The sequence below is a fragment of the Mesoplodon densirostris genome, chromosome 8 (genome assembly GCF_025265405.1).
Source record: "Mesoplodon densirostris isolate mMesDen1 chromosome 8, mMesDen1 primary haplotype, whole genome shotgun sequence".
NCBI lineage: Eukaryota > Metazoa > Chordata > Mammalia > Artiodactyla > Ziphiidae > Mesoplodon > Mesoplodon densirostris.
Window position 1 is genome coordinate 109,461,253 of NC_082668.1, and position 22,800 is coordinate 109,484,052.

The 22,800-nt window shown below is 50.4% G+C and overlaps 1 protein-coding gene across 5 annotated transcripts in view; it reads left to right on the top strand.

The window, feature by feature from the left end:
* CLASP1 (cytoplasmic linker associated protein 1) overlaps positions 1-22,469 on the top strand; it is a 269,568-nt gene extending 247,099 nt beyond the window's left edge. For all 5 annotated transcript variants that reach the window (XM_060106469.1, XM_060106471.1, XM_060106468.1 and 2 more), the window contains 3 exons: positions 5,887-6,093; positions 7,390-7,506; positions 19,637-22,469. In XM_060106469.1, the coding sequence (XP_059962452.1) occupies positions 5,887-6,093; positions 7,390-7,506; positions 19,637-19,723 (411 nt within the window). In that variant the 3' untranslated portion in view covers positions 19,724-22,469. The remainder of the gene's footprint in view (positions 1-5,886; positions 6,094-7,389; positions 7,507-19,636) is intronic.
* The last annotated feature ends 331 nt before the right edge of the window (positions 22,470-22,800 follow it).

Consider the following 22,800-nt stretch of genomic DNA (forward strand, 5'->3'; position numbering starts at 1 on the left):
GAGCATGGAAAGATTATTTCACCTCTCTGGACCTTGGGTTTCTAATCTGTTAGCCCAGGGAGTGGACTGCATGCTTATCTGTGTGTCATCCGGCCTCAGGATAATGGAGGAGGCTGCTGAGTAACAAACCTCAACCTTTCTAGATTCTAAGTCTCCGGTCTTCTTTGGGCCCAGTCTTGGGATATGGCCAGAGGCCCTATTTCCTTTGTAACCTTCAGCCTTTTAACAAAAAGACAAAACCAGAGACCTGTATAGTCATTTAAAAGGTCAAAGTTGCTGAGCCAGACAGTCTGACACAAATTGGTAAATGTCCCATTATTGGGCGGCTCGCAGGGCGGTGCTCGGACCTAAAGGGACTTACGGCTTAGGTGACGTGAGAGCAGAGGAATCCACGTGGGGGTCCAGAGAGAAGTGCGCTGGGAGTCCGGGGCAGTTCTGGAGGACGCCGGCGGTGAGCCAGGCAGCGAGGCCCAGGGCAGGGCCGCGGGCCGGGAGGACACGGCTGGACCCACCCCGCCACAAGTGGAGGTCCCATCGCCCACCCTGCTGGGTGGTTGGCACGTGCCAGGCACGGTGTCCAGTCCGGAGTGGTGGCGGCCGCTGCCCCACGGTTACTCAGGGTGACGGGACACGACCCCTCCTTTCTGGTGGGCCCAGCCTCCTAGGACCAGACGTGACGCCTGCCCTTTAGCTCCCATAGCCTCAGAGCGTTTTACTAAGAGAGGAAACTCATCTGCAGAACCCTGGAGTCTGGAGACTTGGGTCCTCATCCTACTTTGGCCAGTCACGTGGCTGGGGACGGGATGCAGCTCTGGACGCCGGAAGTGCTGGCACCCGGGGTGACCTGGGACGCCCTGTGAGGCCCGCCCTGCAGGGCTGGCCTCAGAGTCAGGGCGGCAAGGAGGCTGACACTGTGAACACTGAAGACACTGTCTTTTATCCTCTTCCAGTGAAGAAATAGACCAGTTCTGAGTAGAATTGTGGCTGAGGTTTTTCAGTTTTACGTAAAGCAGACATACCCGCATTTCTCGAACTATATCTCAGAAGGCTATCGAAATTCGGGTGAATAAACGTTGGGCTGTGTCTCTGGGCTCCCGCGTCGGTTGAATCTCTCGGCGTCTCCACTGGAGGGGCCGTCACACTCCCACACTTGAGGCCGGGAACACCGGGAGCTGATGGATTTGGGAGGTGCGGAAGAGGAGCTCTGTGTGCGGCCCACCTTCCGCCTCCCAGGCTCCTCCGAGCGGCCAGCCATCCCGGCGTCCGAGGCGTCCTCCAGGGCGGGGACACGCCCCCTCCTGGGCGCCCACCCTGTGACTCCGCGGCATTGTCCCCCGTCGGCCCTGATTCTACCCCTTGGGGTGGGATAGAATAAGTCTCCCACCTCGGAGCCTTTCCGCGTTCGAGACGCTGTTTCTCTGAATGCGCTTCTCCAGGGCGGGGGCTGTGATGGCCGTGTGGTCAGAGACCATCCGTGCAGGCCTTACCATCTGACGTTGTACGTGTGCGTTTTCCAGGAGAAGGTCCCCGTCAGCGAGGTCTGGGAGATAAGGTTTCACGCTCCAAACTGATATAAGCATTCTAGATTCCCATCCCCCCTCATTTTACTGATGAGGGAAACTGAGGCCCAGGCAGTAGAAGAAACTCCTCCCACGTTCACCTCAGTAGTTGATGGCAGAGCCGGTTCCCCGAACTTGGACCCTGAAGCTTGTTCCTTTCCTCCCCCGTCCCGTGGTGCCGGGCCTGGCAGACGGGGGACTCGCGTGCTGGGTTCAGGTCCCCGGTGGCGCCCGCCTGAGCTGGCAGCAGCCACACCCCTGCCCCGCCCCACCAGAGACTCAGCCTCCCCTCCACGGTGGGCGCACCACGCTGGTGGGCACACGCCGGGCACCTGGCCTGTTCGGTGAGGCCTCCCCGGCCTTTCCCAGAAGGTGGCGCCAGCCTCCCCCTTCGGGAGCCATGGTTCCTGAACACCCGCGGGCTGGCTGGCTTTTAGTCAGCCAGTTAGGCTGCCGCATCTGTGACAGAGCCCAGTCAAACCCTGTGAACTTAAAACACGCAATCCAAATTTTGACAGGTTCTGTGCTCTCAAAGAAACCTTATCTTTTTTTTTTTTTTGGCGTTACTTGGGCCTCTCACTGCTGTGGCCTCTCCCGTTGCGGAGCACAGGCTCCGGACGCACAGGCTCAGCGCCCATGGCTCACGGGCCCAGCCGCTCTGTGGCACGTGGGATCTTCCTGGACCGGGGCATGAACCCGCGTCCCCTGCATCGGCAGGCGGACTCCCAACCACTTCCCTGCGCCACCAGGGAAGCCCAGAAACCTTATCTTTAAGTAAACATTCATCAATATTCTGAGTAATGATCTCATTTTTTTTGAAAGTTAGATAAGGAAATTATGCTTTTCCTAGCTAGACACTGTTATTTCAGTGTCTTTGAAAAAGCAGAATTCCTGTGTTCCTTACCAGACTGCAGCAGAGTCAGCAGAACTGGAACAGTCTTGGTCACTTGGGGTGGATGACAGCCCAGAAGGCTGCCTCATCCCCCGTGCTCTCGCCAGCATCCCTGCCCCCTTGGAAAACATCTTTGCCGCCTCTGGCCACCTTGTCTGCTAGACAGTACTGTCCTCCTTCCTCTCTGCTGCCCGTGTTTACTTTTGCTCTCTGTTTGCTTACACTTACAATCTTTGCTTCTTATGTTACACAGAACACAGGGGCAAAACCTAAAGTTCACCCTGAATCAGGCAGCGGGCCAGCCGCTGGGAGCTTGGCATGTAGAGGGAAGTTGAGAACACCGACCTGCCTTGCCAAAAACAGCATCTGTCTTGGGAAACTTGTTCTAACCTCAGTGAAAGAGGGGGCCTCAGACGGGCCTTCTTAAAGCTCAGCTTCTGGCATTTTCTTTTCAGGCATTTCCAGAAAACCTACATTTGATTAAATGCTTCCTGCAAGCGACCTCAAGAATTCATGGAGTTTTATATGACAAAGTTCCCTTTGGGTTTGGGTTTCAGCTCAGCAGACCTGAGAAGGTCTGTTTCCCAGCAGCTCCCTGCAGGGTAACTCCTGTGACCCGGATGATAAGCAGAGCGTGGGGAGATTGGGGGGGAGGAGGGACCCCTTGTGATAGAGTCTCGCTGTGAACCTGGCCAGTTATTTCCCTGAGGGGCGCCGAGAGGTTTCTAGTTTGCTCCTGTCAAGACTTAAGTGGCGCTGCTGGGACTTGAACCCCAGTCTGTCTCCCAGGCCAGTGTCTTCCCGCCCGCTGAGCTGTGCCCACTTCCTGGTGGTCTCCTGAATTCCCCTACATCAGTGTTTTCCAACTTGAATATTGTCTATGAAATCATCCAGTATTTCATTTCATTTTCTTCCCCATGTTTAAAAACTAAGACCTCAGGTTTCATCAGTTAGTATCACTCAGCTTTCTGACCAGTATGTTGTGACAGCTGTCAACAGTGGTTTCTTACAGTAGAAGGGCATTGGTGTCCCACTACGGGACCCGACTGGACAAGGGACGGGCCCCCTCTTCCACTGTCTGCCTGGCCGTGTGTAACACACTAAACGCCTAGCTCTGCCAGGCCCGCCATGGACTGACCACACTCTCAGGGACACGCCTGAGCTGAGGAGGAAGAACAGCACTTCATCTAGTAATGGTTGCGTGATGGAGCCCTTCTAAGCAATATGCTGTCCCTCTCCAAACAAACCGAGCACTGGAAAAAACTAACTGAACTCAAGGCTCTTTTCCAAAGAACAGATCTGTTGGCCGTCTATCGTGTCACCCAGAATGGACACTCTGGGCCTTGTACAGCTGATTTTCCCCAAAGCCCAAGTTGGTCCTTTGTAGATATCGTGCCTTCCTCCTCCTTTTCTGGACCGGCTCCTTGGTTGGAACATGGAAATGCAGATCAGTGAGGCGTGCCCTGGAGCTGACTTTGCCAGTCATGAGCATTTAAATACACACGCGCACACACACACACACTGTGGGGAAATGAGCTGGACACTTACTGAGCACCTAGTGCATGATGATGGACGCTGCTGGGCATGGGCACAGAACGGTGGCCAACATGGGAGCTTGTCTTCAAGGGGCCCTTAGTCTAGTGGGGAGACGGTGTCAGCAGAGCGATGAAGTGCAGTAATCAGGGTACCCCGGGGGTTCGTGGGGGTGAGGGGGACCTGCCCAGCCAGGTCACTGGCGCAAGTGAGCAACTTTCAGGAAGAGTGAAGGGAGCTGGCGGGGCCCCACAGCGGCTGGCGGGGCGCATCCTTGCCCAGTGTTCCCACACAGGCCTCGTTTCCTTTCATGCCTGGTCATCGGGGTGGCCCTTTGGAGTGAGTATTGGACCGGGCAGAGCCCTGGGCGTAGGCCCTGGGCCTCTGGACCGAGCCCTGGAGCCTCATGGGGCACCTCAGCGGCCCAGCCCCACTTCTCTGCTGTTCCTCCACCAAGGCCGAGCTCGGAGCCACACGGGCTCTGCAGCTACAGTCGTTTCTGTGTCATCGTTCTTAATCCAGATAGCTGTAAAAGCAGGTGTTTTGTTAATCCCCACTGTGGAATTTTTAAAAATTGAGGCTCCTTTCGGTAGAGGAATGAACTGAGGTGCGTCTGCTGCGCTGCTCTCGAGGCTGAGCGTGTGCCTGTCCGACTCTGCCCTTCTTGGGGTGAGAGGTTAAAGGTCATGCAGGCACAGCGGACTCTGCTGTCAGGGGACTTGAGTGGGACAAACCGCAGTTCGTAGGCGACGGAGTTGGCAGGAGAAACATCACGATGGGCTTCCTTTAAATAGTCTCATTTCCATGTGTGTGTGTGTGTGTCTGTATATGTGTGTGTATATATGTGTATATGTGTGTGTCTTTGTATATGTGTGTATGTGTGTGTATATATGTGTGCATGTGTGTGCGTATGTGTCTATATATTTGTGTGTGTATGTGTGTATATGTGTATATGTGTGTGTGTATATCTGTGTCTGTATATGTGTGTGTGTATATGTGTCTGTATATCTGCGTGTCTGTGTGTATATATATGTGTGTGTGTATATGTGTGTGTATGTGTGTATATGTGTGTGGTGTGTATGTGTGTATATATATGTGTGTGTGTGTATGTGTGTATATGTGTGTATATATGTGTGTGTATATGTGTGTGTGTATATATGTGTATGTGTGTATATGTGTGGTGTGTATGTGTGTGTGTGTATATATGTGTGTATATGTGTGTCTATATGTGTGTGTATGTATGTATGTATATGTGTCTGTATATATGTGTGTATGTGAGTGTGTATATATGTGTGTGTATGTATATGTTTGTATATGTGTGTGTGTATGTGTGTGTGTATATATGTGTGTGTGTATATGTGTGTCTGTGTATATGTGTGTGTGTCTGTATATCTGTGTGTGTCTATGTGTGTGTGTGTCTGTGTGTGTGTGTGTCTGTGTGGAGTGAGAGGCCCTGAGCATGACTGGTGACTAGTGACCGCTTGCCGGCAGGGCTGGAGCCGTAGGAGCCCCGCGGGCCACCAGAGAAGCCTCCTGCTTCCTGTCCCTCGCCAGCCACCTCCCGAGCCTTTGCCGCCTCCTGTGCCCGCCCCGCGTGGACCAGCCTGCCCTGACACGCCCTGAGCTCAGCTCAGCTGTTGCCACACAGGAGTGCGCGCGCACACACGGCACAGGCAGAGCGCGGGGAGGGCAGTAGGGGAAGACGGCCCAGGCTGTCAGGTTTCTGAGGCCCTTAGGAGCCGGAGAGTAGGACACGGCTCTTCTGGAGTGCGAAAGCGCAGCCGGGCCGGGGCCGGGGCCCGCCCAGCGCGGAGCGACGCGAGCCTGTCCCCGGGCCCGTGAACTCGGGCGGCAGTGCGGTCGGTGTGGCTGGAGCTCACCCACCCGCGGGCTGTGTTTCAGGTGGTGAGGGCTGCCGAGGAGGCGGCCTCCACGCTGGCCAGCTCCATCCACCCGGAGCAGTGCATCAAAGTGCTGTGCCCCATCATCCAGACGGCCGACTATCCCATCAACCTGGCCGCCATCAAGATGCAGACCAAAGTCGTCGAGAGGATCGCCAAGGAGTCCCTGCTACAGCTCCTCGCAGACATCATCCCGGGCCTGCTGCAGGTGGGCCCCCGAGGGGCGGGCGGGCGGGCGGTGCAGCCCCTGCCTCGGACCCGGCCCTTCTCTGTCTCCGCTGGCCCACCCTCTGCGGAACGCACAGGAAGATCTTCCTGGCAGCCCGGGCCTGTGGCTCACAGAAGGAACTTTCTGTTTACTGTGAACATGTTTTGATCTTTCTTCGTTGTTCCTTCCTTACTGCATGGCAGTGGGCCCAGCCCTGGGCAGGGTGGGCCGTGGAGCCCAGCATCAGACAGTGGTCCTGGCTCTCATCCATCCAGCTAATATTAATTGAAAACCCTCGTGAGCATGAAGCGTTGAATTAAGTAGACTCTGGAAGACTTGGTGTTTTCCACTGTTGAGACCCTACCTCAAGGAGTCTCCAGCCCGCTCCAGGACCTGGTACAGCCGTACAGACGGCCGTGGGTGAGGGCGGGTGCCGTGTGCTGAGTTGCTGCCACGGGGGTGCAGGTAGAGGCTTCTGAGATCGGAGTGGGGCTGACCTCTGGGTTGGGGTGTCAGAGAGAGACGGGCTCAGAGAAGTAATAGTTTAGAGTTGGGCCCTAGGGAGAGATTTCAGTGGGGAAGGGTAGAGAGACATCACTTTACACTTAATAAATGCTGCTGTTTGCTGAGTGCTGGGCTCAGAAATTTAAACACATACAGCCGAGCACTGGCTTATTCCAGGCAGAGGGAAAGACACAAAGGCGGAAAGGTCCAGAGGGCTGCTCGGAGGAGAGCAGACAGTCCCACCTGGGTGTGGGGTGGGGGGAGGCCGACAGGCAGGTTGTGGTCCAGCTGGAGAGGGATGCGGAGCTCTGGCTGCGGGCGGATGTTCCCTGCAGTCCGTGGACAGTGGAGTTTTGCCCACAGGAGTGAGCGACGTGGTTCTCATTTCTTGAAAGGGGTTTGCACATGTGAGGTTTGCTTTACCACGGCGAGAAATAGGAAAGAAGCCAGGTATTCTTCCCCTTAATTTCCTTTTCTCATTCTGTTCTCTCGTGACGTCTCTTGGCTGGTGCTGCCTGGCAGCTCGTGATACAGCATCTATCTGTGTGGAGGAGACCAGCTCGCCAGCCTCCAGCCTCCCATCCCGGAAGCAGCTCACTCTTGGCACTCTTACACGTGGCCTCTCCAGGGCGAGAGCTCTCGGGGTTCACGGGCAGAGCTCAGGTGTATCGAGGCCACTCCTGACAAGGTTGAGGTTGAACCGAGAGGGCATCTGTGGGAACGTCGATGAAATATTGACAGTCAGGCAAGGCTTTGATCTCGTTTCCTGTCTGTGTCCCTCTCTGACTGCAGGGTTACGACAACACCGAGAGCAGCGTGCGTAAGGCCAGCGTGTTTTGCTTAGTGGCGATTTATTCCGTAATTGGAGAAGAGTTGAAACCTCACCTGGCACAGCTCACGGGCAGCAAGGTGTGTATAGTGTTACACGGGTGGGTCGTACACCTGGGCCTGCTGGCGCGTCGCAGACTTGCTGCCCTGCAGCTCTGGGCTCCGCACGGGCTTCCTCAGCCCGTGCGTTCTAGCTGGGCCTTAGTCTCCAGAGGCGTTCCTCTAAAGACGAAGTGACCGGCCGTTTAGTGAAGTCACTAAGGTACAATGCGGTCTGTTGTCGCTCCAGTTTTTGAAACGATAGCTTTGAACTTCTAGTTTATCCCAAAAAGGAAGATGACTTTCTTTAGAAACCAGCTTGTTTTCTCCCCCCGAAACACTAACGACGTTTACCTGCTGGCATCACACAAGGCTGAGGGGCTCCAGGTCCCTGTGGGGTGAGGACGGTGACCGTGCACGTGACCCGCCCGGGGGCCCACGGCGATCTCACTCTGGAAGCCGGGCTTTTTATTCCCTGGGCTGCCTCTCACCTTCCTTCTAGACTCAGGGCCAGAAAATGGGACAAAAGGACAATGGGCTCATGGAAGGGGACGGGGGCTGGAGTGCTTGTTGGTTGAAAAATAAACTCACATATGATGAACCGCCAGGCGACAGCAGGTGGCCACCCTCGAGCTCTGGCTGGAGAGGCCAGGGCCTGGACCGCAGGGCAGACATGTCACCGTGAAGTTACAGAGGCCCTGGGCAGGGGTGCAGATACACAAGCGCAAAGCCTGCAGCGCCTGGCCTTCCTCCTTAGAAAAGAAGGGAACAGAGGTGAAGCTCGTGGCTTTTCAGCAGGGCTGTTCCTTGGACACAGTTGCCGAGCATCACCGCTCACAGTGTTCTCGCAAAGCTGGCTCTGCTGCCTTCGCCCGAGCAGGGCTCACACCCTCGGCACTGCCGACACCTCGGGCCACTTCTGGTGGAGGTCCCCGGAGCGCACCCCGCCCTCAGTTGATGTCCCCACACCTGGCCAGGTGTCCCCTCGGGGCAGAATCAGCCCTGGTAGAGAAACACTGGTCCAGAAGGAGACACTTGACTCTTCCCGCAGACAGAAACCAGCAGCGGGGCTGGCAGGTGTGGAGGCCGCTTCCCCTGATTCCACTTCCCGAGGTCCCTGTCCAGCCCTCCTGGCCACGGCTTGCAGGACCCTGAGCTGAGAGTGCCGAGCAGTGCGCTGGGCCGGGAGCCCCCCTCCCTCTGTGGCCGCCGTCGGGGGCCGTGGATGGTTCCTGGCAGCGGTGGGGACGGCACCAGACAGTCTTCACAAAAGGAATTAGATTCGTAAAATGGGAAATTCACCCAAAAGTCATATTATCCAGACCTCGGTTTTCTGGTACTTTCTACTCTCGTGAGTAAGGGAGCTGCCCTGCCATCTCATGTGCCTCCTCCAGCAAGGGGCTGAGAAAACGCAGGTGTCTTCTCATCCCTGTCCTGCAGTTGACTTGCTGCCCCTTGCAGCGGCGGTCTCGGGTCTGGAGCCCAGTCCTGATGGGAGCCAGTATTCCCATCTCCCCACTGATGATGTCGGTCGGCTTGGAGGGCTTGGGGAGGCTGGCTGCACACCTGTCCACTGGGGCAGCGCAGAGCTCCCGGCCGTTACAGTTTTTATAGGTGAGAACTCCGGTGTGTTAACGTGAACCTGGTGGACTCCAGCACACGGCACATGTCCTAAAACAAACACCCTCCCACCCAGCCCCCCAAAATGGATAGCTGACAGCACATGGTGCTAAGTTACCAGTTTCTGTGTGTTACCAAGCCTATCAGACTCTCCTTCCACTACTTAAATGAAGTTAATAAATGACATCAGGTTCTGTAGAGAAAGGCTGGTGCAAGGCCAGGGAAGGAGCCTGTGAGGTGCATCTGAGAAGTGTCCCGTTGCCATGGCAGCAGTACTGGCTTTAGGATCAGAAAACCTGTCCCCTGCTGACTAGCTGTGTGACTTTGAGCAACCTTTCCTTTCTGCTCCCTCTCTCTCTCTCTCTCTCTCTTTCTCTCTGTAGAATACAGGTAACATAAAATGTACTATCTTAACCATTTGTAAGTGTACAGTTCACAGACACTAAGTACATTCATACTATGCATATTCATCACCACCATCCACCTCCTGACTTCTTTGCACCTTGGAAAACTGAAATCCGTAATATTCCCCCTCCCCTCCCCCCGGGCCCTGGCAACCACCGTTCTACTTTCTGTCTCTGTGAGTGTAAAATACTCATAAGTGGAATCATATAGTATCTGTCTATTCGTGACTGGCTTATTTCACTGAGCATAATGTTCTCTGGGTTCACCCATGTTGTAGCAGGTGTCCGAATTTCCTATTTATTTATTTATTTTTGGCTGCATTGGGTCTTCATTGCTGCACATGGGCTTTCTCTAGTTGCAGCGAGTGGGGCCTACTCTTGGTTGTGGTGCGTGGGCTTCTCATTGCAGTGGCTTCTCTTGTTGTGGAGCACAGGCTCCAGGCACACGGGCTTCAGTAGTTGTGGCACACGGGCTCAGTAGTTGTGGCTTGCGGGCTCTAGAGCGCAGGCTCAGTAGTTGTGGAGCACGAGCTTAGTTGCTCCGCGGCATGTGGGATCTTCCCGGACCAGGGCTTGAACCCGTGTCCCCTGCATTGGCAGGCGGACTCTCAACCACCGCGCCACCAGGGAAACCCATTTTATTCTTTTTGATGCTATTGTAAACGTAGTTGTTTTCTTAACTTCCTTTTCGGATTTTTCATTTTTAAAAAATATATATTTATTTATTTATTGGCTGTGTTGGGTCTTCGTTGCTGCACGCGGGCTTTCTCTAGTTGCAGCGAGCGGGGGTTACTCTTCGTTGCGGGTGCGTGGGCTTCTCATTGCAGTGCCTTCACTTGTTGCGGAGCACGGGCTCTAGAGCGCTGGCTCAGTAGTTGTGGCACACCAGCTTAGTTGCTCCACGGCATGTGGGATCTTCCTGGACCAGGGATCGAACCCATGTCCCCTGCATTGGCAGGCGGATTCTTAACCACTGCGCCACCAGGGAAGCCCGGATTTTTCATTTTTAGTATATAGAAATGCAGTTGAATTTTGCTCACTGATTTTGTATTCTGCTACTTTGCTGAATTCTTTTATTAGTCTTAATGTTTTTTTGTAGAATCTTTAGGATTTTATACCTGTGAGATCACAGTCGTCCCTTGGTATCCACTGGGATTGCCATAGATAACAAACTCTGCAGATGCTCAAGTTCCATACCTGTGGTTCCACTTCTGTGTAGCCAACTGACCGCAGATGGTGTAGTGCTGTGTGTGTTGAAAAACATCCCTGTATAAGTGGACCTGCGCAGTTCAAACCTGTGTTGCTCAAGGATAAACTGTATTTCATCTATGAACAAAGATAATCTTGCTTCTTCCTTTCCAATGTGAATGCCTTTTTTTTTTCTTTTCCTGCCCAATTGCTCTGGCTGGAACTTACAGTACTATATTAATAGAAATGGTGAAAGTAGGCATCCTTGTTCCTCATCTTAAAGGAAAAGTTTTCAGTCTTTTACCGTCGAGCGTAATGTTCACAGTGTGCTTTTCATATCTAGCTTTTGATATGTTGAGATACAGGCAGCCTCGGAGAGAGTGCGGATTCGGGTCCAGATCACTGCAGTAAAGCAAATATTGCAATGAAACAAGTCACACAAATTTTTTGGTTTCCCAGTACGTGTAAAAGTTATGTCTTTACTATACTGTAGCCTATTAAATGTGCAATAGCATTATGTCTAAAAAAAGTCAATATAGGTACCTTAATTTTAAAAAAGTTATTGCTGGGCTTCCCTGGTGGCGCAGTGGTTGAGAGTCTGCCTGCCAATGCAGGGGACACAGGTTCGTGCCCCGGTCCGGGAAGATCCCACATGCCGCGGACCGGCTGGGCCCGTGAGCCGTGGCCGCTGAGCCTGCGCGTCCGGAGCCTGTGCTCCGCAGCGGGAGAGGCCACAAGAGTGAGAGGCCCGCGTACCGCAAAAAAAAAAAAAAAAAAAAAAGTTATTGCTAAATAACGCTAGCCATCATCTGAGCCTTCAGCAAGTCATAATCTTTTTGCTGGTGGAGGGTCTGGCCTCAGTGTTGATTCTGCTGACTGATCAGGGCAGTGGCTGCTGAAGGTGAAGGTGGCCGCAGCAGTTTCCTAAAATAAGACAACAGTGAAGTTTGCCGAATCGATCGACTCTTCACAATTTCTCTGTTGCAGCAATGCTGTTTGATAGCATTTTACCCACAGTAGAATTTCTTTCAAAATTGGAGTCAATCCTCTCGAACCTGCCACTGCTTTATCAAGTAAGTCTGTGTAATATTCTAAGTCCTTGGTTGTCATTTCTCCAGTCTTCACAGCATCTTCATCTGGAGTAGATTCCGTCTCAAGAAACCACTTTCACATGAATCCCCCTAAGCTCTGGATTTGTATCTCTGGATTTGGGTTAGTGGAGAAAAAATTAAGAAATCATGCAACTGAACTAGATCTCACTAGTTGGTGATGCTCCAGAGGAAAGTCAATGTCAGCCTGGGGAAAAGTGAAATTCAGTATCCCAGCTCCTAATACTCTGATCTCCTACAGCAGAATTCAAATTTTACCCTCAGCTCTACAAGCTCAGTTGCCACTCTCCTTTAATGGAATCTTAAGCGCACACTGAAGGCAGGATTTGGCTCAAAGACCTTCTACACCACACTAAACATTCCTGTTGTTAAAAGCACCTTTACACATATATGCCATTACAAACTAAGACTGATTTCCAGACAAGATGTAAAATGCAGACTTTGGGGATGAGTGCAGAACAGTTTAAAGTATTTCACCAACTCCTCTACCAAAAACAAACAAACAGACAAAACCTTTGCCTCTTCCAGAGTCAGGCAACTTCCCCAGAGTCATCAGGCAACCAGAATTTCCCAAGGATTCTGAAGATACAATTCCCTGTTTCTTGGATTTCATGACACCCTCCCCATTCCTTTCTTTAGAGACGTATTTCATGTTTTGTATTTCTTTTTTTAAAAACTCATTAAAATTAATTTTGCTTTGAAAGAAAAAAGAAAAAAAAGAAACCACTTTCTTTGCTCACCTGTAAGAAGCAACTCCACATGCACTAATGTTTTATCATGAGATTTCATCAATTCAGTCCCATCTTCAGGCTCCACTTCTAATTCTAGTTCTCCTGCTGTTTCCACCCCATCTGCAGTTCCTTCCTCCCCTGAAGTCTTGAACCCCTCAAAGGCGTCCAGGAGGGTTGGAATCAACTTCTTCCAAACTCCTGTTGATGTTGGTATTTTGGCCTGTTCCTGTGATGAATCAGAAATGTTCTTCATGGCACCTAGGATGCTGAATCCTTTCCAGAAGGTTTACAGTTGACTTTGCCCAGATCCATCAGAGGAAGCACTATGGCAGCAATCGCCTTACGAAATGTATTTCTTAAATAGTAAGACTTGAAAGTCAGAATTATCCTTGATCCGTGGGCTGCAGAATGGGTGTTGTGTTAGCAGGCATGAAAACAGCATTAATCTTGTTGTACATCTTCATCAGAGCTCTTGGGTGACCAGATACCCTGTCAATAAACAGTAATATTTTGAAAGGAATCTTTCTTTCTGAGCTGTAGGTCTCAACAGTGGGCTTAAAATACTCAGTCATGTTGTAAACCTGTGCTGTGTCATCCAGGCTTTGTTGTTGCATTTAGAGAGCACAGGCAGGGTAGGTTGACCGTAATTCTTAAGAGCCCTGGGGTTTTCAGAATGGCACGTGAACTTAAAGTCACCAGCTGCATTAGCTCCTCATGAGGGTCAGTCTGTCCTTTGAAGCCAGGCATTGGCTTCTCCTTTCTGGCTCTGAAAGTCCTAGATAGCGTCTTCTTCCATTATAAGGCTGTTTTGCCTACATTGAAAATCTGTTGTTAAATGTAGCCACCTTCGTTAACTATCTTAGCTAGATCCTCTGGATAACTTGCTGCAGCTTCTACATCAGCACTTGCTGCTTCACCTGGCTCTTCTATGTTATGCAGGCAGCTTCTTTCCTTAAACCTCATGAACCAACATCTGCCAGCATCAGACTTTTTCCTGCAGCTTCCTCATCTCTCTCAGCCTTCCTAGAATGGAAGAGAGTTAGGCCCTTGGTCTGTAATAGGTTTGGGCTTAAGGAAATGTTGTGGCTGGTTTGCGATCTTCTGTACAGACCACTAAAACTTTCTCCATATCAGCAGTAAGGCTATTTTGCTTTCTTATCATTCGTGTATTCACTGGAGCAGCACTTCCAGTTTCTTTCAAGAACTTTTCCCTTGCATTCACAGCTTGGCTAACTGTGGCCCAAGAGGCCTAGCTCTTGGCCTGTCTCAGCTTTCAGTATGCCTTCCTCACTACGCTTAATCATTTCTAGCTTTTGATTTAAAGTGAGAGAAGTGCAGCTCTTTTACTTGAACACTTCAGGCCACTGTTGGGTTACTAATTGGCCTAATTTCAATATTGTTGTGTCTCAGGGACTAGGGAGGTGCAAGTACAGGGAGAGAGACCCGGGAATGGTGGGTCTCTCGCGCAGTCAGAACACACACATCTGTGGATGGCATTTGCTGTCTTTACATATGGGCGTGGTTCGTGGCACCCCAAACAACTATAGTCATAACATCAAAGAACACTGACCACAAATCACCATAAGAAGTATAACAGTAATGAAAAAGTCTGAAATAATTGTGAGAATTACCGAAATGGGACAGTGACATGAAGGGAGCCATGCTGTTGGAAAATGGCACCGATGGACTTGCTTGATGCAGGGTGTTCACAAACCTTCAATTTGGGGAAAAAGCACGGTATCTGTGAAGTATATTAAAGTGAAGCACAATAAAACAAAGTATGCCTATACTTTTCTTCTATTCCTAGTTTGTTCGGTATTTTTATCATGAAAAGATACTGAATTTTGCCAAAGACTTTTTCTGTATCAATTGAGATGATCCTTTGGTTTTTGTTTGTTTGTTTTTTAATTTTTATTTATTTATTTTTGGCTACGTTGGGTCTTCGTTGCTGCGCGCAGGCTTTTCTCTAGTTGCAGCGAGTGCGGGCTACTCTTCATTGCGGTGCGCGGGCTTCTTATTGCGGTGGCTTCTCTTGTTGCAGAGCACGGGCTCTAGGCACGCAGGCTTCAGCAGTCATGGCACACAGGCCCAGTAGTTGTGGCTCACGGGCTCTAGAGCACAGGCTCAGTAGTTGTGGCGCATGGGCTTAGTTGCTCCGAGGCATGTGGGATCTTCCCGGACCAGGGCTCGAACCCATGTCCCCTGCATTGGCAGGTGGGTTCTTAACCACTGTGCCACCAGGGAAGTCCCTGGGGTTTTGTTTGTTTGTTTTTTCCTTCATTCTGTTAATGTGGTATATTATATTTATCAATTTTTGTATGTTGAACCATCCTTGCATTTCAGGAATAAATCCCACTTGGTCATGACATTAAAGCCTCTTAATGTGCTGTTGAATCTGGTTTGCCAGTCTTTTCTTGAGGATTTTTGCATCAGTGTTCATAAGGGCTATTGATCTGTAGTTTTCTTGTTATGTCTTCATCTGGCTTTGATATCAGGAGAATGCTGACCTCAGAGCATGAATTCAGAAGTGTTCCTCTTCAGTTTTCTAGAAGAAATTGAGAAGGATTGTGTTAGTTCTCTAAATGTTGGTAGAATTCACCAATGAAGCCACCTGGTCAGGGGCTTTTCTTTGTCAGATTTTTGATTACTGATTCAACCTCTTTACTAGTTATGGGTCTGTTCAGGTTTCTCTTTTCTTTTCTTGGTAGGTTTTGTGTTTTGTGTTCTTTTCTTGGTAGGTTTTGTGTTTCTATGAGTTTGTCCATTTCATCTAAGTTACCTAATTTGTTGGTGTACAGTTACTCATAGTATTCTCATGATCTTTGATTTCTGTAGAATCAGTCATAATGTCCCCATGTTTGTTTCTGACTTTAACAATTTGAGCCTTCTCTCTTTTTTTGTTAGTTAACTTAGCTAAAGGTTTGTCAATTTTGTTGATTTTTTTTTTCAAAGAACCAAGTTTTGGTTTTGTTACCTCTATTTTTTGTTTGTTTCATTTATCTCGGCTCTAATCTTTATTATCTTCTTTCTGCTAGCTTGGGGTTTAATTTATTATTCTTTTTCTAGTTCTTTAAGATATATAAAGTTAGGTTGTTGATACAAATCTTCCTTCTTTTTTTATATAGCTATGAATTTCTCTCTTTGCACTGCTTTTGCTGCATCCCATAAGTTTTGGTATGTTGTTTTCATTTTCATCTGTCTCAGGGTATTTTCCTATTTCCTTTGTGATTTCTTCTTTAACCCATTGGTTGTCTAAGAAGAGTGTGCTGTTCAATTTCCACAAATTTGTGAATTATTCAGTTTTCTTTCTGTTACTGATTTCTGAGTTCATCTACTGTGGTCAGAAAAGGTACTTTGTATCATATTTATCTTTTAAAATGTATCGAGGCTTAATCTGTGGCCTAACATATGGTCTATCTTGGGAAGGTCTCATGTGCACTTGAGAAGAATGTGTATTCTTGTGTAGAGTGTTATGCATATGTCTTTTAGATCTAGTTGATTTATTGTGTTGTTCAAGTCCTCTAGAGTGGAATATTGAAGTCTCCCAACTATTACTATAAAACTGTTTCTCCCTTCCATGCTGTCAGTTTTTGCTTCATATATTTTGATGGCATGTTCTTAGATGTGTAATTATAAATATTAAATTTTCTTGCTGTATTGCTCTTTTATTAATATGTAATGTCCATCTGTTTCTTGTAACCTTTTTTGATTTAAACTGTATTTTGTCTGATATTAGTGTAGCTACCCCGTACTCTTGGTTACTGTTTGCATGGAATATCCTTTTCCATTCTTTCACTTTCAACCTATTTGTGTCTTTGGATCTAAAGTGAGTCTCTAGTAGACAACATATAGTTGAATCATGGTTTTCTTTTTATCTATTTTGCCAATCTCTGTCTTTTGATTGGAGAATTTAACTCATTCACATTTAAAGCAATTACTGATAAGAGATTTCTGTCATCGTGGTATTTGTTTTCTATGTGCCTTATAGCTTTTTTGTCCCTCATTTTCTACACTACTGTTTTGTGTTTGTTTGCTTTTTGTACTGAAACGTTTTAATTCCCTTCTCATTTCCTTTTGTGTATATTCTATACTTGTTTTCTTTGTGGATTACATTTGACATCCTAAAGTTATAATCCTCTCATTTGAATTTATACCAGCTCATTGAGCAAGCTTTCTGAACCCTGGTCTTTTCATTTGTAAAATAGGAGAACCTGTTCTGCCTACCTCAAAGGATTGTTTTGAGGCCCAAATGTGATAATCAGTGTAAAGCTTGTAAACCATTGAACATATACACATCGTTCACTCTATTACCATCATCTTTTCCTTGTACTTGCAATTATGTTCTAGACTTGACTAGGTAGATACAATAGGGGTTCTGAGTTGTAAATAACTATTAGCAATGTTTAGCAGCTCATTTTTAACCAGGCTTTCATAGAAATATAACTATTCTGTTTTCTAGATCACTTTTTTCTTCTTTAAAAACTCTAGTGGGAAGCAGCAGCGTAGTACAGGGAGATCAGCTCGGTGCTTTGCAATGACCTAGAGGGGTGGGATTGGGGAGGGTGGGAGGGAGGCTTAAGAGGGAGGGGATATGGGGACATACGTACGCATATGGCTGATTCACTTTGGTGTACAGCAGAAACTAACAAAGCACTGTAAAGCAATTATACTCCAATAAGATGTATTTAAAAAAAAAACTCTTTGATTCAACAAGTACATGTTAGGAACCTGCTGTCTTCAGCACACTACGCTAAGGCACATGGGAAGAGCAAGAACTCATCCTGCCCTGACAGGACTGACACATGAGGAAGCTTGTACAGCTCCCCAGGAGTGACCAGTGGACACGGTGGGACGAGCTCTGATTGCTGGGTCAGGGGCCTGGAGGAAGTGGCACTAGATTGGGCTGGGCTTGGCAGGATTGGGGAGCTGCACAGGGAGGGAAGGAGTGGACTGCAGGGAGGAACAGTGTGAACAGCTCAGGTAGGAGTAGGAGTGGGGTGCTCAGGGGACACGTTCTCCGAGCAGGGAGCTGCAGGAAGCACCTTGCAAGTGTCACTGCTCTGCATTTTGCAGGTGGGAAAGTCGAGGCTCAAGAAATGTTTGCCTGAGGTCGCAGAACTAGTTAGTGTTGGAGTTGGTCCTAGAATTCTGCTGGACCTGTTGAGCCTCAGGCCAGTGCTTTGTTGAATGTACCACGGCTTCCCTTGCACCTGGTTGGCCCTGGTCGTATCCTCCTGAGCCTTAGAGCATTAGGAACCTTGTGTAAAATGATGGCACTTTGGGTTTTGTTTTTCTTTTTAATAAATTTAATTTTGGCTGCGTTGGGTCTTCGTTGTTGCACGTAGGCTTCTCATTGTGGTGGCTTCTCGTTGCAGAGCGTGGGCTCTAGGCACGTGGGCTTCAGTAGTTGTGGCGCGTGGGCTCAGTAGTTGTGGCGCAAGGGCTCAGCTGCTCTGCGGCATGTGGGATCTTCCCGGGCCAGGGACTGAACCCGTGCCCCTGCATTGGCAGGTGGATTCTTAACCCCTGCGCCACCAGGGAGGCCCAATGATGGCACTTTGATCCCCACACTGACTGTTCTATCGAAAGGTTTAGATTTTGAAGGGTATGGGATGAAAACAGACTGGGATACATAGCATAAATTCCCGACACACTCCCTGCAGCTGAAAAGAGTAAGAGGCGTTACAGGTCCTGATCTGCGGGGGGACCCCCAGTGGGCTGCTGCACGAAGACACGCTCGGGCAGAGCCCTCCCACCAGCTGCACGTCCCGGGCTCCACGGCCATGTGACTGAGCACGCCTTGCTGGGGGTCAGGGAGACACTGCCTGGCGGGGGCTCGCTGGTTGCTGGTCCTGTTCCCACCCATCATCCGAGGGCCCCGCTTTCTCCTGTGCCACACGCTCCACTCGGAGCGTCTCTTCGTGGGTTCCCCGGGGACCAGCCGCTCCTCCCTAGGCAGGCTTATACTTGGCCTCACAGCCTGTTCAGAGACGGCAGCTAAAGAGCTGTGCATAGTAAATATTCCCTTAATCTTACCAGTTGTGTGTTGCGTAGATTTTTATGGGCACTCTGCTTCTACAAATACCTGTTTCTTTTAATTCTTAAATATGATCAGGCACACTATCAACATATGAAGTTAGCGGCATTCAGCAAATATATAAGAACCTACCGTGTTACGTGGTGCTTTAGGTATTTCGAGGGTCCAAGGGGCTTGAGTTAGAACCACATGAGATGTCAGGCTTTGAAGCCCTTTCGCCATGAAGCACTGTGCCTCACTGAGGGCACGTTGTTTAGTGACGCAGCGTCTGGCCTCAGGGAAGTTGAGTCTTGCTGGAAAGATCCAGCCCACTGCTCCCTACAGCAGGAGGTGGCCTGTGCCGAGCCACAGTGGGTGGGGCAGGGGCCCAGGGTGTGGGAAGGCCAGGGGGGCAGATGGGGGTGGCCTGGGTTTCCACGCGCTTCGGGAGGTGTGCGACGGAGAAGGAGCAGCTTCTGCACACATGTGAGGGTTAGAAAACTTGACCTCTGGCCTTGGCTTGCTTCTTCATGCGGATGGAGTGTGGCTTGCACCCTCTCTTACTGCTGGCTTGGGTGGAGCCAGTGGCTGCCTCGCCCCTGACGTGTGTGGATCTGCAGCCCCGAGGCCCACCTCGTGGTAACACGTTTCCCTCTTTTCGTGATAACCCCTTGCGCCCCCTCCTCTAGTCTGACCTCCCAATCGTGGTGGCCCTGGCCCCAGGCAGATTGCTTGGAACAGTGGTGGGCACTCAGTAAATGTGTGCAGTGAATTTCTCCACTAAGGGACGTGCTGTTTTTTTGTTTTTGTTTTTGTTTTTGTTTTGCCGTACGCGGGCCTCTCACTGCCGTGGCCTCTCCCGTTGCGGAGCACAGGCTCCGGATGCGCAGGCCCAGCGGCCATGGCTCACGGGCCCAGCCACTCCGCGGCATGTGGGATCCTCCCGGACCGGGGCACGAACCCGTGTCCCCCGCATCGGCAGGCGGATCCCCAACCACTGCGCCACCAGGGAAGACCGGACGTGCTGTTTTGTTGTCACCTGGGTTTCTTTCCTGCTCTCTGATTTTTTCCTCCTGCTCACCCGTTTGTATCTTCTCCTTGCAGATGAAGCTGCTCAACTTATACATAAAGAGGGCGCAGACCACGAACAGCAACAGCAGCTCCTCATCCGACGTCTCCACGCATAGCTAATGCGGCGCCAGAGTCCCCGTGTAGCCCTGGAAGCAATCGGTGGTGCCTCTCAGAGAACTCCCCCTCCCCCCCATCGGCTGCCCAGTCAGTACCAGGAGGCCCGCAAATATTTATTAAAATCAGTATTTTGATCCCTTCCAGCTTTTGTGTAGAATCATACTGGTATTGAATGTAAAGGAAGCAAGGCCTGCATTGCATCTTCCTACAAAACAAAACAAAACAAAAGGAGTAAGAAAAGAAGAGCCATACTTAAACCGTCTTGTCCAGCCTGCTGAGGTCGTAAAACCGTCTGTGTGGGGTGCAGTTTTTAAAAATCAGAGCTCTCTAGCCGATACCTGATAGAAAGTAGCATTTTCTCTTCAGTTAATAAGGTTGGAGGAGGTGGGGTTAAGTTGTGTTTCTCTTTCATCTCGGCCTCCTTGGTTCTGGATGCCTTCCACAACTGACACCATGAAAGGGTTTGTACGTTGTAAGTTGTGTTTTGAGACCTACTAGGAATATGAATCAAGTCTTGGCAAGAAGTGGGAGAGAAGTCTGAAGATGGCCTTTTAACGAACCCGTGGTATCGTGCTCACCGTCTCTGGACCGGAGGCGGACGCCCTGCGCGGTCTCCTTCCAGGACGGGCTCCTGCCCCTCTGAGCAACCCCACCGATGCCGCCCCTGCCCCAGAGCTGCCACTTGAGAGGCTTCTTAGAGATGAAATCCAAACACAAAAATCAAGGGAAATCGACAGTCTTGGTTAGCGTGTGCTTGACACGGCCCTTCGTGCAGCGTCGAAGATACCGGAGAAGCTGCTCGTTTTACTGCCGAGATCCTGGGAAACACTATTTAACAGCCCTTCCCCCGTGACCCCGGCCCCTGGTGGTGCAGATTTAGGGCCCTCTCGCTTCCCTTCCCCAACCCGCGCCTAAGCGGCTCGATTCTAAGATGTTCTCGGTTAGTCTGGTACATGGCAGCCCTGCTATCAGTTTTGAATTCTGTTTAATGTGGGATTGAGATCAAAGAAAAATCTGGAGACCAGGTATCAGGATTTTTTTTTTTTTTTTTTTTTTATGGACTTAAATACTTCCTTGATCCTCTGTTGAGAGAATCATGGTTTTAAGGAAAAAATTGTGTGTGGTGGATCGCAGAAAAACAGGATTGGAAACAGTTTTAGAGTCAAATTCTTCAGTGAGAAACTTACCCCTTTAAAATTTATTCTTGAGGGTTTCACTGCTTCAGTGAAAGCAACTCCGGATCAGGACCCTGGTTAACAAAGTTTGGAGTAAAAGGCTTCAACCCAAATGGAAGCTCTTAATGCGGTCAGGAAGGCGTCTGTCGTCTCTTAGATTCCACCGTAGCCTCCGTAAACGGAACTGACTTTTCCATTTTGTTAATGAGGTGTTTGCTGCTCTGGCGCCCAGTCCCTGCAGCTGCCAGGCTGTGTGGCTCTCACCCCTGAGCTGCACAGTCCCGAACGTAGCTTGTTTTCATTCAGAATCGACTTCAGACACTTTACGCGGAAATGGGCACTGAAGACGGAGGTCCGGGAGCAGAGGCCGGGGCGCCTTCACTGCGTGCGCGTGCGTACTGCGTGCGTGCTACGTGCATGCGCTTTGTGCGTGCGTGCGCGTAGCGGGTATCCTGCACGTGCGGCAGGGCCCGCGCTGCTGCCGTTGAGGGAACGTCAGGGGCGCGCTTTACGTGGTCAAACGTTATTGGCTTCTTATTGGCTGAGAGCCTAGCAGGCGCAGGCCTTACGTCCATTGCTGTTTGTTCTTACGTCACTCGCAGGGTGGCTTTCTTGTCCTCTACCATCGTCAGCGTCTGATGACTCCTCTGGGGAAGCACCTGGGTTCCGCCGGGTTATTTCCGAGCCCTTCCTGGCGAGCGCGTGTGGAAAGGCCTCTCTCCTTCAGCTCGTGGACGCCCAGGTGGCCGCGGCCCCGCCCGCACTCGGGAAGGACCTTGAACGTGGCCGCGCGCGTCCTCCTGGCGCTCGCAAAGGGCTAGCCTTGAACGTCACTTGCCCAGCCTTGATGTCCCGACCCAGCGGGGCCCGCCCACTCCCGACGGACAGCTGCAGCTGCCTTGCCTTGCCGCCTCCCTGCAGGCGTCCTGTTTGGATGAAACGGCAGAACACAGGCGAAAAGAGCACCCGAGACTCGGTCCGCCTCCCCCGTTGGCCTGACTGTCCAGGGCCCCGAAAAGCCCCGACGCCACCGCCGGGGCCAGATCGCTGGGCTCCCGCTTCCTCTCCCGCTGCTGAGGCCCAGGGGGAGGTGCGCGGCCTTCCTCTGGACACTGCAGCCACGGGCCGCCCGCCACGGCCCCACTAGCTTCTCAGTCACGCAGCTGCACCTGATCTGTCTCCTGAATCTTTTTCTTGCCCTACCGCCCTTAATTTATCAAGCATAATATTACACGTTAAAGAACAGCAAATAAGAACTTTGTAGAATCCCACCAGGACTTTGCTAACCATGATATTTGGAGATGAAAAAAATGCTCTGAAAAATATCAGCCACCAAAATAGTTTTGTCGGCACTGTTCACACGCATGGTCCCCACACCCCCAGGTTGGGTTTTTGGTTTTGGTTTTTGGTTTTTTTGGGCTTTTTCATGTTACATCCATATCTGTATTTATATCTTATTTGTTTCACTTTCAAGTGTATCATGGCAAATGTACAGATTTTTTGTTGTTAATAATGTGCTAGGATTTGCTAAAAAAGAAAACAAAAAAAATCCTTTTGAGTTTGCTCTAGAATAAATGAGACTTAATTCAGTTTCCGACGCCTGAGTGTTTTTTTGTTTTGTTTTGTTTTGGTCACGGTGCCTTGTATCCCGTCTCTCTGACGTCAGAACGAGGCCACATTTCTGAAGGATCAAGGGGCTACATGGAGGAGCTCGTGAGGTCAGCAGGTCGGACTGCAGGGGGCCCAGGGCCCAGGGCCGAGATCAGGCGGGTGTCAGGATGGAGCCTGGGGGAGGGGGAAGGGCCTGGCCAGCGGAGCCGTGGAGCTGGTCTGCAAGGAGCCCGTGCACGGCCCCCAGGGGCGCTGGTCCGTCTCTTTGGAGCCTTTTGCTTTCGGAACGATTTT